Source organism: Scheffersomyces xylosifermentans (assembly GCF_036884685.1).
Source record: "Scheffersomyces xylosifermentans strain CBS 12540 chromosome Unknown RJT20scaffold_3, whole genome shotgun sequence".
Lineage (NCBI taxonomy): Eukaryota > Fungi > Ascomycota > Pichiomycetes > Serinales > Debaryomycetaceae > Scheffersomyces > Scheffersomyces xylosifermentans.
The window spans coordinates 1919761-1937040 of NW_027042941.1; the positions used below are offsets into that span (position 1 = coordinate 1919761).

The window sequence follows — 17280 nt, forward strand, 5'->3', positions numbered from 1 at the left end:
ACCGGGATGCCTAGGTACTTGAAATTTGCATCCTTTATTGGGTGAATTGGGTATTGTAGGATAGGTTGGACAGCATTTATGTTGGTTTGGTTGTTAAAGTAGTAGATGGCGGACTTACTCGCACTTACTCGAGACCCGGAAGCTTTCTGAAAGTCTTCTAGGGTATTGTGGAAAGTGGTGAAGTCCTTTTTAGTCAGTGTGAATATCGTAACATCGTCTGCAAATGCTAGATATTTTGCAGTCAATGTCGTGCCGCACTTGAGAGGTAATTTTATTCCCTCTAAAGCAGTCTCAAGCTGATAGAGGAAGGGATCGAGGGCGATATTGAAGAGTAGCGGCAGAATCGCACTCCCTTGGCGGGTGCCTTTGTGGAGTGGGAAAGAGTCACTAAGTGTTTCGTTGATATGCATTTGACCTGTTTGCTGGGTGGTGAGTTCCATAATTGCATGAGTCATGCCCTCCCCGACATTGATGGATTGTAATAATTTTCCTAGATAAACATGGGAGAAACTATCAAAAGCCTTCATGAAGTCGAGTAGTATTAAAGAGTCATGGGAGTCCTCTGGGGACCTATCCGTGATGAGGTTAATGAGAGTTCTGAGCTTAAGGATTTGGTTATCCATTTGTCGTTTTGGCATGAAACCAGTCTGGTGTGGGCCGATAATTGTATCAATGTGCTTAAGAAGCCTGTTGTTAAAAACAGAGGCAAGAAGTCTGGTGGATGTGTTGATTAACAGGATGGGTCTGAAATCTGCTATATTATTCGATTTGACTCTTTTTGGGATTAGGCGTATAAGGGCCGGTTTGTGAGTATCTGAGAGGTGGTAGCCTTGAAGGAGGAGGTTTGCTTCTCTTTCAAGGAGAGGTCTACTGTATTCCCAAGATACTTTGTAGATGCGGTAGGATATGCCATCCATCCCCGGGGCAGATTGATTGGATGTGGCGCGAAGGGCGTGGTCAAGTTCTGAGGGCGAAATAGGTCGATTTAAATCGGCCCTTTGTTGATTAGAAAATGCTTTAGGAAATTTGGAGATGTACTCGTTCATAAATGCGCCCGCTTCCTCATCATGAGGGTTACTCTTGAATAGATTAGTAATCTTTGGCAATTTCAATGATGGATTCTGTTGAGTCTCCAGTCTTGTCGCCATTGACTGATGTAATGGTTTCAATAATCTTGTTCCGTCTTGGTGTCCCATGAAATTTTTCTCTCATATCTTCAAAGATGGATGGTTTATTAGTTGGTGGAGATGTAAAGTACCTGATGCCTTGGCGGAATCTCACATCGTTGTAGGGGATGGTTGCCGGTTTGATCGATTCGATTAGGACTTTAAGGGTATCCGGCTTGCGGAAACCAAGTAGTTCGATAAAATCGTCATCGTCGATGAATTTGTCTTGTAAAATGAAACGTTGTGCTCCTATGCTGAGTTTGTGGTTGTGTTGGATTAGGAAGTATGTGCCCACGGCTTTGTGGGTGGATCGAATTTTTTTTTATGGGTAGCAATGGAGTTTGCCTAATTTTGAGGCTAGGCCATAGGTGGTATAGATTCTGTCGAGACGTCGATTTCCGTTGTGGTTGTAATTAGTGGAGAGCGGTTCAGTTGGTTGTAGGTATTCAAAGGTGTCGATTAAGTGATGGCGGGAGATAAGATTGCTAAGAGATGTTGTGGCTGGGGCATCGTTCCGTCGCTGTCCTCTCCGGTTTGGGGGGGTTGGGAATTGTTCCTGGGAGGATATTGTTGAAATCGCCCCCAAAGATTATTTGGATAGGGTAGGGGTAATGTGATTCTAATTTTTCGATTTCGTCATTTATTTGGTCAATTAAAGGTGTTTGAAGACGTAACTCCGTTCCTTTATATTAATATATTAATCATAATATGACTAATTATTGATTATATATTTATATTTAATATTAATAATGCTATTATATTAGTATCCAGTAGAATAATGTTACTCATTGATACCTTAATCTACTTTCCGTTAGCCTATTTTACTAATTGGTCTACAAGATAGTATGGATATCACCAAGTTAACTAATTGATACATGTAAAGGCATCTTCACCTTCATTGTTTAGAAGTATTGTCAAAAAACCATTTAACAAATAGTTGCTGATTCTAGAAATGTTGCTAAAAAAATTCCATCATATTATTCCATCATATTATAACTTGATAATACTGTACTATTACAACAATCTCTGATGTCAAAGTCATCAGTTCTTTCTAAATAACCTCTAACAGCCTCCCACTCAATTGTTCCATTAACAATATTAGTCCTGATGCTTGTTAAACCTTCTAAGTATAAGCCGTCACTTATAACCAATAAATCAGCAATGCCTTGATCGTCAACGCATTCTAACCATGTATCTAGTTCAAACACAGTAAGGTTATAAGGTGTGATTAAGTATTCATCTGATTCAGTCTCCCACAAATTAATAGTAGTGCCTGTCATGTTAACACAATTCATAAAAAGTGTTACATTAAAGATTACATTAACATTAGTTTCAACAAGTCGCCATCCGTCTGGTACCCATCTATCATTATTACTTGCATTAATAATTGATAATACAAAACTCAACGATAATAGTAATGATAATTTTATCTTAAAATCAAACATACTTTTATGATATTTAAGTTTCCGTCTACCGTACTTACTTAAATATCCTTTTTTCAAAGTTTCTTATCTATTTTCTTTTGTCTTTTAGACAAATGATATTGAGACAGTATAAAGAAGTTAGTTTCTAAAATATATTTATATTTATATGTTATTTCTTTTTAATTTATGGATTAGAGCAATTATTTTTAAAGATCACGTAACTTGAAATGCTCCTGGAAATACTCACTTCACATCTCAACATGAAAAGGTCCCTTGGCCCAGTTGGTTAAGGCGTGGTGCTAATAACGCCAAGATCAGCAGTTCGATCCTGCTAGGGACCATTTCTACAATTTCATCGAAGGGCGTGTGGCGTAGTTGGTAGCGCGTTCGCTTAGCATGCGAAAGGTCTCCGGTTCGACTCCGGACTCGTCCATTCTTTTTTTAAATTTTTGGATCTCGATCAAATGAAGGGTTTAACTGCTTTGCAAGTAGCCACTATCAGATTTACAAAGGTAAAGGTCGGTAACATCACTACTTGCGGAGCTTTTATTATTTCGTTCACTATAAACAGAAAGAATTTTGCATCCAAATTACGAAAAACGAACCCCAAGCCCGAGAGATGCTGTGGTGACAGTTGTACAAGAGTGAAATGTAAGAATTGAAAGCACAGTAAACGAAATAGAAGAAGCTAGTAATGAAGTATGCATATTCACATTTCAATTAATTATAAATTTATTAACCTTAAATAACTAGAAACGAATCGTTAAATAAAATACAAATGAAAGAATAGAAAGATGGAGAAGATGGAAACATTTGCTTAAAGCACGACCTTGTCTGCCAATTTCTTCTTGTAATCTAAGATGGAACCCTCCCATCTGGTGGCAGTCTTGTTTTCAATGACGAAAATATCCTTGGCAACCTTGTCCAATAATCTGAAATCGTGCGAGACAACGACAACACCACCATTGAAAGCGTTGATGGCATCAGCCAAAGAGTCGATGGTGGACAAGTCCAAACCGTTAGTAGGCTCATCCAATAAGATTAAGTTTGGAGATTCCAAAGCTAATAATGCAAAAACGACACGAGATCTTTGACCCTCGGATAATGTGGCCATTTGGGAGGTTTGACCTTCACCAGTCAAACCATAACGTCCCAATTGTTGTCTCCAATATTGGAAATCTTGGGAAATGTGAGAGAACTTGTCACGGACGAATTCCAATGGGTTCTTGGTCAAGTCCAATTGATCAGCAGAATGTTGAGAGTAGACACCCAACTTGATGTGAGTATGTTGGATAACTCTACCCTTCTGAGGTTGCAACTTACCTTGGAACAACTTCAACAAAGTGGATTTACCCACACCGTTTGGACCAACCAATGCAACTCTGGAGTCCATATCGATACCAATGTCCAAGTTCTCATATAAGTTATCCTCCTCCTTACCAGTGTAAGAGAATGACATACCGTCGAAAGCCAAAACTGGAGGAGGCAACTTCTCGACGTCGGGAAATCTGAAAGTAAAAACCTTGTCTGGAACGACCGGTTGGATCAAACCATCAGCTTCCATCTTATCCAAGATCTTTTGTCTGGACTTGGCTTGCTTGACCAAGTTAGCATAAGTACCGGCAGATGCAATGAATTTCTTGATGTGGGCGATTTCTTCTTGTTGTTTGGCGTATTGCTTCATTTGGTTAGTTTCCAATTCAGCTCTGGTCTTGACGTACGAGTCGTAGTTACCACCATACATGTACAAGTGCTTCAATCTCATATCGATCATGTTGGTACAAACACCGTTCAAGAAATCCTGAGAGTGGGAGACCAAGATAAGGATACGGTCGAATCTCTTAAGATATTCTTCCAACCACACACATGCGGCCAAATCCAAATGGGCAGTAGGATCATCCAACAACAACAAAGTTGGCTTAACGAACAAGGCCTTGGCTAAAGCCACACGCATTCTCCATCCACCAGACATGTCCTTGGTCTTCTTGTTAATGGTGACACTGTTGAAACCCAAACCGGTCAAGATGGTAGCAGCTCTTGCTTCGAAGGTTGCTGGGTCCATTTCGTCGATCTTTTCGTACAAACCTTCCAAAGATGGGTTTTCTGGGCCATCCTTAACAATGATTTCTTCAACAAGGTCCTCCAATCTCTTCATCTCGTGCTCAGCTTCTCTGACTACATACTCCAAAGCAGAGAATTCAGTTGCTTCAGCTGGCTCGTTCAACAAGTAGATATCGATGTGCTCAGGGATAGGGAATTCTCTGGCGGCAATAGATTTCAATAAGGTGGACTTACCACAACCGTTTTCACCCAAAAGACCGTATCTTCTACCATAGTTCAATTCGATGGCAGAGTCAGAAATCAAAACCTTACCGTGGAACAACAAGGAGACAGACGACAACTTGATATCTCTGGATGTGACTAACGATTCCAAGACACCGGTGGTGACTCTGTCGGACAATCCATGTTCATCAGTTTGCAATTTCAACTTGGCGATTTGGGCGGCAGCATCTTCTTCCACAACCTCTTCGGCATCCTTAGCGGCTTGCTTCTTAGTCTTCTTGGTGGACTTACCGTCGGCGGCCTTCTTGGCTTCTCTTTCCAAACGCTTTTGTTCTCTCTTGGCTTTTGATGCAGACACAGACATGATGTAATTGACAAGGCTTCTGAAACTGGTTGGTTAAAAGCAGACTACACTACAAGGAACAAATCAATTTCCTCCAATTTTTCATTTATACTGAGACACCAAAAAAATTCTCATCGATGCTTCGAGAACGGATTTTTTTCGGTCAGTGCGCCTAACCATTTTTCAGTGTGAGAGTGAGAGTGAGTTTGAGTGAGGTTGTATGTTGTATATTGTATATTGTGTGACACAGGGGTAGAGATAGTGTGTATTGTGTAGAGGAAGAGGCTAGTGCAGGGTGAGACTTTGGTTCTGTAGAGAGAAGTGAGAGGCAGGTTCTGTAACGAGAGGCAGGTTCTGAAGAGAGAGTCAGACAGGACATACACTGTTGAGTGCATGGGTAACTCGGTACAAGTATTATTGTTTCTCGTATGAGTGCGTGAGGTTTTGTATGGATGTGTTGTATAGAGCTATGACTGAGCTTTGAATAGAGGTTTGATGAGGTGTGTATGGAGGTCTGTATAGAGTGTGTCATTGAATATGGAGAGATTTTGTATGGAGAGATTTTGTACAGTGACAACTGACATTGTGCCTTAAAGTGTATTAGCCAAAGAGGTTTGGAGAAGGAGTGATGACCACTACTCCTCACATTAGTGAAATACCTTCATAAGACTGATATAATTTGAAATGCGGAGTCAATTCTCGTCTCCATGTCATGAAGAAAATTGCAAGAATGAAATAGAAATTGCTCGAATCATCTGGAAGGATAAGTTGACTGGAGCCATGACCATCTCATACAAAAACCGAGTGATTGCAACAATAAAGAATGGTGAGGCCAGCGCTACCATACCACAAATTTACGGCTGAAACTTATGTGAATTGTCTTCTTTAAGTACTATACGTAGAAGAATTCTATGTTACATTCCCTAGGTTGATGGTTCACGGCGTAATTCAGTATTATGAGGATAATCTTGTATAACAATCGATGCCTCAATCAAATATGGGAAAATGCAACATTTCGAGATCACGTGATAGAACTATGTAACAAGTTCATAACCACTGCTAACCAATTAGTTAAAGGCAGAGGCCGTTCAACTCTTGAGTTTCCATGAGTATGATGAACATTGCAGTTAAATACAGAGAATCATGACCTTTTGCAATTTTTTATGTATCGATTGTAATTCGAAGATTATGTGTCGCACGCCCCTTAAAACAGGGGTCGATGATCTATTTCCGCTAGCATAATACCGATCCAATAATACCAGGAGGGGTTGTAAGAAACATAGTGGTAGATCATATCTTTAATTTTAAGGTTATTGCCAAGAGCAATTTTCTGACATAAAGTGTCAATTTCGGTTGCATTTCTGAGAATGGATAAACGATTTTGCACCCTTTTTTTAATCTCTCCACTCTTGCACATGCTACATTCTTCTCAGTGAAAATGTACACCACTCCACGAATCCTCGGGAGAAGACCACACCACGACACACGGTTACTGTGGAAGAGCATTTGTGTTTAATTTTCAACTACTACTATGGCCTATGACTGACTATGACCATTCTGCGACTGACTACAGCGTACAATCAGGAGCCGGGGTAAGAACAGGACAATAGAAGCATCTACTTGGTGTTCTCATTGTTTAGTGTAGACGAAACCTCTTTGTAAGTCGAGCCCATAAGCAGAACAACTACTTAAAAGATAACCGTTTGAGACACTCCACTCACATAATAATCTCACGGGGATACGATACAAATGCAAATATATACGCCCCCTTTCCGAGAAGACACTCATCCGACCACTCACTCACACACCCGACCACTCACAAGATTCAGTGCAAAATACATGTACTCCTTACAAAATTAATCTAGTACTCCCCAAACGCACTCCATACACACACTCACTCATATACTCCCATACTAACTAACTTTTACTTCACTCACACACTTACTCACTAACTCCATTACCTTCACTGACACACTTCACTCAATTGCTTTAAATATATTCACTATGGAAATTAAAATACTCCCTAACGCACACTCAACATACTCACACACACACACACTAACTTCAATCAAACGCTCTACTGTGAGTTCCCTCACTCACTCACTCACTCTCTACTCACACACTCGTTAGCTGGTTACCCCAATTTCCCACCTTTTCTACAGACACCTGCAGGACAGAAAAACCGGATGTGGCGACGGCAAATCGCCTCTACAAAATTAGCAGCAGTGAGACTGTTTGAGACTGTTCACACTACAGAGTAAGACCACTAATTGTTTAGCACCGTGAAGTCACTACACTCGTACTAGCGTATGGCGCCTCAGTGAAAAATCGTTAATTGCTACCACAAGACCGCCAATGGATCCGCTAGACTACTCCGAGGAACCTGTAACCTCAGAATCGTCGGAATCGCCGAAATCTCCGAGGAATTCTCCTCCAAGAGATGGCGGGACTGGAACCAGTAGTGCTGCTAAAGTAAGAGCTCCGATCCCTATCAAAAGACACCACCAGATCCCCAGAGTTTCGCTGCTGTACCAATTGAGACAGCAGGAAACAGATAATGCTCTCCGATCGTTCACACCAACCACCGCAAGCAAGGTCCGGACTCATGCCCTAAGACGGCCATCCTATAGTACCATTGAGTCAAGCCGAGAACTGCACTATAACTTAGACTACCCTGCCGATAGAGATGAACTAGCCAGACTTCAATTAGATCCTAAATCCCGGTTTTTCGCCAGGTCTCGGCCAAGAACCCTTGATCTACCACGAATGTTGCCATATAAGACGGAAAATCCCCAAGATCAAGCCAAATTCTTAAGTCATATTGTGTCCCATCTCTACATAGCCATCAAGACTTTAGACATCCAAGGATCACTTTCAGTGACAGCCAAAGATTTAGCCGCTCTCAAAGACGTTAGTGGCTTCTCTGATATAGATGTCGCTCTCGAAACCAATTTGTTCGAGATGAACACGACCTCTAATGACCCAGGTACAGATGATGATGCCAATTACTTCTCCGTAGGAGAATTGGATAACTCCGATACGGAAGGCGAAGATGATGACGACGATGGCGAGGAAGAAGATGAAGGAGACAATGAAAGTACTGTTCAACATAAAAGATCACCTAAGTCTGCTGCTGTAGTCAGTGTCCGAACTTGGACTCACGAGCTTTTAGTATGGCTCAAGATGAAATACGACATGCCTGTCACTCTCAGGCTTAATTTGGCCAAAGTATATTACGCTATATGTCTCTCTCGTGGGCAACACATTGGTCTTAGGACATACGTGAAGGTGTTCGAGCTCTTGACCAAAGATGTCATACTAATGAAACATCAAGGATTAGTATTGGAGTGGAGCGATCTCATAAGAGAACTTGAACATCACTTCCCCCCTGTAGATACGGCTCTTGACCAGTTTGAGAAAAAGGACCATAAGCAAATACTTCGATTGGCTTCCAGAGCCTCTCATTTTTTTCCAGTAGACTCCTTGGAGCACATCTATAAGAGATTAGGAAGCCAATTTTCTATCACCAACGCAACTTTAGTTGTTTCTTCCATGGCATTACTTCCTCATAATTTTGATGGTCCCGATAGCAAGAATGATATTCGTTACTACCTACCATCATTTTTTTACATGTGGAGGAAATTGAGCAGAACGGTGGGATTTGATGCTCAGTTGACCTCCAGACTAGGAATTATTGCCATGTCTGCTCTTACCAAACTTCATGACGATCCTAACGCTGAGAAGTTTTTGAAATTAGGGAAGTTCGGAATTTTCTCAGAGGAACAAATGAAGAGCATTGTCAATTCTTTGATTAACAGTTTAAGCATTATGGTCGAAAAGTACTCATCTTTGAAGACTAAATATTTTCATGGGTTCGCTTCAGCTATTGTATATTCTATCAATGGGTCTAGTGCTTTAGAACTTGGCGGAATCATGTACTACTTGAAGACACTCTTAAACGCTATAGAGAGCTATGTTCATCCATCCAATACTGGAGAATGGTCTCGGCCAATCTCTAAATTGGTCTTGAGTTTAATTTACCAATTCCACAAGAGATATAATTCAGAAAACCAGACAGCAGGAGCCTTATATAACTTACCAGCTGATAATAAGTTGAGTGACGAGGTTGTATCCCAGTTCGTATCGATGTTCCTACCAATTATACGAACAGGAGTTCAGTCCAAGAAGAATAGCGCTACAGATGACTACTTATCCGCGGTTCAACTTCTTGCTTTCTTAAGACCAGAAATGGTGTTGGAATATTCGCTATTAGATATTTATGAGTCCCTTGAGGGTGTCATTTCAACGCATAGGGTAATTATTGCACTTAGATTGCTTGAAGTATTATCTAGATATTTTGTTTCCACACCACTTTTCAGGGTGCACTTGACCAGGCTCCTCCTGTTAGCCCTACCGGGAATTGACACCAATGACTTAGAGAAGACTATTCACACTTTGGATGTTTTTGCATCAGTTTCTAATTTTGCACCTTTTTACGATTTAACCGAAGGAAGCGGTGATCCGTCTTTGGCTATTCAGTTCACACAGGATCATTTGGAGTATCTAAAGCGAAAGATATATCTTCAGGAGGAACAAGAGCCATTCCCTGTTAGCAAAGACTTAGAAATAGAGGCGTTGAAGTCTTCCACTTCTGCATTCAAGACAATTATGAAGACCCTTAGTGAGCGTCTCTTTGTCCTCTTGGAGAATATACCCGATCCCTCAGAGAGTAATGGGATTGAAAAAGATTTGGCTGAATCTTTGCCGAAGTTCCTTTATGTAGTACTAGAATCATTATCAGATGATGTCTTTAATGCATTCCGTAATGATTTCTTCGAATTTGTCTTTAACAATACTTACCATACCATCGCCGATGTTGCTGCAGAAATATGTGGTGGTTTCATTAAAAGGGACCCGAAAAGTTTCAAGAAGTACGCAGACATCTTAATCGACCGTATAAGAGATGAAATTGACGAAAATGGAGCTGGTGAGGCCAGAACAGGTGTGGATATCGTTCCTCGTGATCGTGCACTCTTCTGGAATTTGGTCATTTTGAACGAGTGCATTGGCAATGCTGGAAACTATGTTGTGGCTTGTGGGAAGAGCTTGATCGACTTGTCTTATTATTTGATGGAAAATGTTAAGGGCCCGGTGGTATTTGCTTCATCTTATTTGGTCAACCAGATTTTGCAAGCAATTACTAAGATCAGGCTCAAGGAAAATCGTATTATCTCACCATCTTATGAAAAGAAATATGGGATCACTGAGAAGTGTTGGGGCGCATTTCAGTTTGATAGTAGTCGGCTAGAGAAAGAAAATTTAGAATTTGACTGGTTCATACCGAAAGAGAGAGAAATTACTTTTGCTTTCGAATTCTTCAATGGGCACGTAACGAAGGTATTGGATAATATCCTGAAATTAATGAAGGAATTCAACAAGGATGAGGTGCTGGATGCCAATTCGTCTTTAAAACTATCAGACGAGCTCAGAACTAATTTCTTGTACTTAGGATATTGTATTAGTGGGGTGTCTTTTATTTTGGACCCTTCATTTAACGAGGATATACCAACGTTGAATCATCTGTCGGAATCGATTCAGCAACGTTTGTTGCTTTTGAAGCACTTACGATCATTGAAGGCGGTCGGCTCAACAAAGAAAGATGACCTGTTTGGTGAAAGCAATCCTGAGAATTTAGATAGAATTGTTGAGAACTTAGGCAACGACGACCTCATCAATTACATGATGGATTATGATGCTGTTAATGACTACTTATTAAATGGCGATGATGAAGAGGGGCGAAACCAGAGCCACAGCAACAACGAAAATGGAAAGGAACCGGAGGATCAACAAGAAGCTGAAAAGAATAAACTTTCTAGCTTCCCCGAGCAGAGTCTCTCAGCTTTCAGAGAGCATATTTTTGCATCATTTGGAAAGTCAGACTCTCTGACACCAGCCATAGAAGAGTCTTCGAGAGCTACCCCTCAGATAGAAGGGATCGATATGTCTAGCATGAACCCTGCCATTACATTTAGAGAAAGAAAACTTTACACTTCGAATTACTTTTTTGGGGATGACATGGAGAGTAGGCGATCCAATGATTTGTACTTGAAATTGCATAAGACCCACCATCTTATAGGAAAGAGTTTGCATATCATTTGTAAGTTCTTGAGTACGCATTTTCATGACAATACCAAACTTTTTAAGCACTTCCTATTTGTTTGCAACATTTGGTTTGCGGATATTGGCAGAGAAAGAATGCTTGATTCCAGTCATGCTAAGATCAACTACGGCTATGTTAGCTGTATCCAGAATATCAATAGAATCCGCAAACCTTTTACCAGAATAGCAATTGGAGCTAGACTTGAGGCTTACCATCTGCTTAGAGTTGCCCTTCATGCCACTTCAAGAACACAGACCGATTTAGACAAGACTTTGTTGGAAGACGTAGTGAAGTTGTCAGTATCGCCGTATTTGTCTATTGCTAAATCTTCGCAAACATTATTGGTCGACTCCATGAAGAGATTGAATGGTTCTTACAATGTAATTATCAAATCTGCTTTTAAGTATCTCACAAAGGCACTAGATGAGGGCGATCATAAGAAGATAGAAAGTGGCTTGAGCATTTTTGCACTAAAGAGAATCAAGAGCAAATTCCAGAATGACTTCTTCAATGTTCAAAAGTATGTAGAGCTTTTACTCCGCTGCTTGGAAATTGACAGTGTGGAAGTATATAATATCGCCCTGAATTTGTATGAAGGTGTGTTCAAGAACATTACTCCTCCTAGCAGTGTCTGCATAGTCAACCATTCAGACATTAACTGCATAAGGCCCCCAGACGAGTTTATTGATCTTGAAATCAAAGTAGTCAAATTGGCAAAAGAGAAAAAGAGAAAGCTATACTTTGATAAGCTCAAAAAGTTAGAAGAAGCTATTTTAATCAAAGAGAAGACAAACACCCACTGGAAAACAACATCGTTGAACTTGTCATTGCTTATAAACTTGCAAGCTTACTTGGAAGTTCCTACTTCGCATGATGTCTTACAATTGTTGGCTAAGGTTGCTTCCAGAGAGCACCCAATAATTTCTCGCCTTGCATTAAAAGGCGTGACCCAAACGGTGAACAAGCTTAGCTTACTACACGAGCTCGATTATGATGTTGAAAATGCGTATAACTTTTATTTTATGCCTAAGAAGTTAAAAGTAATTGATACTAGCCCAGACAACGGAAGGTCTTATTTTAGCAAATGGAGAGAGGAGTTAGAAAACACAGAAAACCCGAAGTATTTTGTTGACCACAAGGCCAGTACGGGTTGGCTTTTCTGGGATGATAGTATGGTTGTTGTAGGCAATACACCTGGCGAGAAAATGAAATTGAAACCCCAAGATGCAACCGCCTTAAATGGTTTCAGTACTTGTATATCCAAGGAATGGTTTGTCAATATTGTGAAACTTTGGATTACTGACAATGATGCAAATGCAGCATTTCAGGGCACTGACGTATTTGTTACTTCTACAATAGTCTTTCTAATCTCGAATGGGTATGTGGAAAACTTCACCTTTGATGAACTTCTTAATGTCATCGAAGATATATATGTCAAGGATGATAAAAGCGCACACATTGTTGTTTGTGAGCTATTGGCTGGAGTGCTTCTTGGATCTAAATCATTGACCTTGGAGAATTCCACGAAAAGAGATGAATTCATTTCAAGATTTTTGAGGAACATTCTTGAAAACGATTTGTCTCCTGACGTCAGGGGCATATGGAATATCTTCGCCTGGTGGATTCCCTCACATATAGACTGTAGAAGATTTCCAACTGTTATTGATGTTATTCTCGATTTGACAATCGAACTGGACTCAGACTCTGCCATAAAGGAAGCCACGAGAATTAGCTACATCAGGTCAGTGGTAGCTTCCATTACATGGAGTATTCCTGATCCAGACAAAATCTTGTCATTATGTATTTCAAATGTCAACCATAGATATGAAGCCATCAGATCACAGGTTGGGTCTTTAATGGCCATGATGTCGTTTCCCTACTATTGTGACTCAGTGGCAAGCAGTGAAGTGTTTATTGAATCTTGCAAGACGAAGTCAAATTTAGTATTATATGAAAGTGGAGGATCCAACAAACTTATTTCGATGATACCAGAGTTGTTTGTCAGAATTGAAAATTGGAGAAAGGAAGTTAAGGATTTACCACCCCAGACTGTCTTGAGATCCAATTACATTTACTCTGCTACTACAGTTCTTACTTGGTTGAGACAGGAATTGAACACTAGTATTTCTGTATTATTTCAGCCTTACGTTACCGTATACATACTTCCCTTCCTTCTTGAATTGATTAACATGAAAGAAGTGTGTCAGCTCGGAAGTATTGATCCGATTTCAGTTGTCAAGAAGGTTTCTCAAATACCGTACGAGGGGAAGTATTTGGATGATATTGTTTTAATGCTCGAAAAATACTCAACAGTTGATTTAAATATGATCCAGTCCATTATCATGGGCGAATTTACTGAGACCGTGTATTTCAAAAACTTGTTCTTATTTTCAGAAGTACAGCGAAAGAAGATTTTTGAAGTTACATACAAGTTGATCTATCATAGGAACATTGAAATAAGGGAATCTCAAGCAACTACATTTGCAGGATTGATCCACATCTCTCCGCCTGGCGAGGTTGGTGATTTAGTTGAGAATTACTCCAAGGCATTTTCGACCGACCTTGACAACATAAGAAGAAAATACCGCAAATCAGGGTACAAGAACATCTCCAATGATGATACGATTGTACTTCATGGTGCAACGTTAGGCTTGGGTGCCTTAGTTCATGCATTCTCCTTCTCATCACCTCCACCGAAGTGGGTTCCTGAAATCTTGGCTGCATTGGCGAATAAGTCCTCGGGAATACCTGGAGTTGTAGGTAAGACTGCTAAAGAATCATTAGGTAAATTCAAGAAAAATAGGCAGGATACTTGGCATATTGATAGCCAGCTGTTCAGCGAGGCTCAGATGCAAGATTTGGAAGGCGTCCTTTGGAAAAGTTACTTCATCTGAGTATATTGCACAAATATTCTAAGTATAGGGTAAGATGGACACTTCAAGAATCACATCATCTCAATTGTAAGAGAAGAAAGTTCATAAGAGAAGAGCCCGATTGCTTTGAACGACGTGAAACTACATGTAAATTAATGCGACAAGGTTAAATACTATTTAGCTAAAAAACAATAAAAATTTGTATAAACCTTGGTTACTATAAGCCGGCTCAGGATAAGGGTCACTAGGAGTAGCATTTATATGGCAATAACATTAAGAGATACCATGGTCAGAAGTAGTAGCTTTCATCGGGCAGTATGTGAATTAGATATACCCTTACTTCCTAAGCCATCATAAATGTGTACTCGCTGAGCTAGCCAAGGCATCAATATGCGGTAGTTCATTCTTATGTTACTGAAATTGCTCTAGTTATTGCAATATCATATGTAGAGATTGAAACCCTGGAGTCAAAGTTAAATTCCTTCTTACTTTATCCATCATAAGAATGGCAAGGTGTAGTACTAGCAAAGGCGGACCCTTCAATAATGTATTTAGACAATTGCGGTGTTCGTCAAATACACAAGGTGCAGAGGTGGGACAGGAATTCATTGGCGCTCTTGAGCTCTTTCTTGAACTCCTTCTTGAGGTAGAAGGAGTCGAACAATATCTTTTAATAATGACACCTGTCTACGAAGGAATACCATATCGCTGTCATAGTGTTCACCCCATTCATTATCAGCATTCTCTCTTCTCTGTCGAAAGTGGTTTATCCTGGCTTCAAAAGTACGTTGTAGAGCCCTCACTGACCTTAAAAAATCAACCAAATGGCCCCTTTGATGCTCGGATTTAGCGAGATCTAACTTACAGATGTCAATGTCTTCCTTGTCTTTAATGTAGTGGCTGATAAAGTTTAGATTAGCGGCACCCAAAATTGCAACACTAAGGCTGTCGTATTCGGCATCTGGCTCTCTTGATCAAAACCAACTTACCACGGATGTCGAGCCCATTAATTTCAATAGGTGGTCCATATTCTAGATCATCCGGATCGCCAAGTTCATTTGGGTTGGGTGGCATAGCCGGGGTCTCAATAATAGACTTGCTGAGATTGTAGAGTTGTTGAATTCGATGTAAATCCCTCCTATCCCCTTCAAGTTTAACTGCAAATGTTCGCCTGCCCAGTCCAACGCTAATGGCGAAGTCGAATTCATCTGATTGTCTCCCTTCTCTAACCATCTTCAATTACGGCTAAGAAGGAATAGAGGGAAAATGAAGTTGGAAGTAAACAAAATTGGTTGTAAAAAAGTAAGCTGTAAAACTTTAGCCGCCTAAAGATAAACAAAATAGCGAGTAGTCCCAAAGCTGCAAAAATCGAAAGCACTATTTATACGAGATGCGCATCCAGTTCATGCTCAACCAAAGACCCAACAACAGTAAAGTTAGTGAGTAAAACAAGCCAGCGAGGAACCACAGTGCGTATTTGCCGCTAAGATGCTGTCTTTACTCTGAGAGATGCACAGAACCTTTCTTAAAAGAGTTTGGAAGGTGAGTTCGTCTCTCATCTGATAGTTCAAAAATAATATGATGTACAGGATTGCAGTATATAAGTTAAGAGGGTATCTTAATGTTCCACTCTCGAAGTTGATGCTGTAATATATCTATATCAACACGAGACAAGTCGTGACCCAAGTTGAAGTTACAAAAATAGAACCGATGCTTCCCTTTATGACAACATTGTGACGATATTGGAATCTGTCAGCTTAAGAACTGGATTTTTTACATTGGCTGTCGTGAAATTGTTAACTAATTTGTATGATATTAGGCAATAATGCCATTCAATGGCTTAATTGTACTTTCTTTCTTCCTTAGTCTGGTCTGCTCTGTAGAATGTCCTAATAAAAATGACATTTGAATTATATAAATAAAGCACGGCGCATAGAGATCTCAGATAATACGTAGATGTACGAAGGAGGGCATGCACTTGCAGTAATATACGAAACTATATATATAGTGGGACTTCGATCCATTTTATGTTCTCAAGGCTATTTGACATGCAAAATAAGCATCTCGTGATATTTGATTTGCTTTGCTTTTGCCATCGAAGAAAATGTCATTGTTGTGTAAACTTTTGGGCGAACTTCCTGCAAATGTCATATATGGCTGTTTAGATATTATATCAGGATAGTGAAGTTGGCGCACATATGTTCTACAGATACGCCTATGCGTCTGATTGCCCAAGATGTCTTTCATAGTAAGGTACCGAAGCGATTGCAAATGAATACAAGATCTGATTCTCAACGTTCTGACGCGTATCTACAACTGACTGTTAACCTGAATTGTTCTTATTGTATTTATTCCCCAAGTGAGCTTTGCACAACAGTGTTTCCGAGGTACGTACTACAGAAGTTCAAATCTATGACATTGATCTTCTTCTTTTCCACCAGAAAATTCCAGAATATCTTTCGAAAATAAAGATAGTTTTATATGTATCATATCGAGTGACTGCACTTCCAAATGTTAAGTATAATATAGAAGCTGTCATCCTTTATTGGTCTGGAAATTTCTCACGCTATGTTAGATTTAGCCATGATCTCAATGATCTTATAAGACGGGTACTACAACGCGACTTTAGATTCCCAGAAAAGCTCACGTCAACTGACCAAATTACATTATTCAACGCAACCGATGCATCTTCTTATAAAGTTCACTTTCCTTACTTGAGAGGGTTACACTGTTGCCAATTGCTAATTCCCTTGAATAAATTAAAGGAGCTTCCTCATGGATTGAAGATACTAATTGTTAACATTATAGAGTCATGACCGGGCCATGGGAATATGGCTGAGCCAGAGTTTCTACCAGGACTCGAGAAACTATATCTTAAGCATTGTGTAGAGGGGTTCATTAATTTGAGTGGTCTTAACGTACACAAAGTTGATATTACATATGAGGAATCCATTAGTGCAAATCCATTACCAGATGTCATCGAAGAACTCTTGATTAGAAAAGAGAAACTAAGCGGCGAGATTAACGAGAC

General features: G+C 40.0%; 3 protein-coding genes and 2 non-coding genes across 5 annotated transcripts; 3 read left to right on the forward strand and 2 right to left on the reverse strand. All coding sequences in view use genetic code 12, as the record gives it.

The window, feature by feature from the left end:
• Positions 1-1867: 1867 nt before the first annotated feature.
• RJT20DRAFT_38745 (uncharacterized protein) lies at positions 1868-2787 on the reverse strand. Its single transcript, XM_064919955.1, has one exon. It carries the CDS (start codon positions 2609-2611, stop codon positions 2144-2146), a length of 468 nt encoding a protein of 155 aa, XP_064775366.1. The 5' UTR covers positions 2612-2787; the 3' UTR covers positions 1868-2143.
• A 70-nt stretch (positions 2788-2857) lies between these two features.
• RJT20DRAFT_t58 lies at positions 2858-2931 on the forward strand. Its single transcript has one exon. It is a non-coding gene; the product is annotated as a tRNA-Ile (tRNA).
• A 19-nt stretch (positions 2932-2950) lies between these two features.
• Positions 2951-3023, forward strand: RJT20DRAFT_t59. The gene has a single exon. It is a non-coding gene; the product is annotated as a tRNA-Ala (tRNA).
• Positions 3024-3299: 276 nt separating this feature from the next.
• KRE30 (ATP-binding cassette family ATPase) lies at positions 3300-5292 on the reverse strand. The gene has a single exon (XM_064917016.1). It carries the CDS (start codon positions 5235-5237, stop codon positions 3408-3410), a length of 1830 nt encoding a protein of 609 aa, XP_064775367.1. The 5' UTR covers positions 5238-5292; the 3' UTR covers positions 3300-3407.
• Positions 5293-7571: 2279 nt separating this feature from the next.
• Positions 7572-14270, forward strand: BLM3 (Blm3p; the record flags this gene model as incomplete). The annotated part of the gene is made up of 2 exons (XM_064921528.1): positions 7572-10822; positions 11024-14270. 2 exons carry the CDS (start codon positions 7572-7574, stop codon positions 14268-14270), a joined length of 6498 nt encoding a protein of 2165 aa, XP_064775368.1.
• Between the last annotated feature and the right edge of the window lie 3010 nt (positions 14271-17280).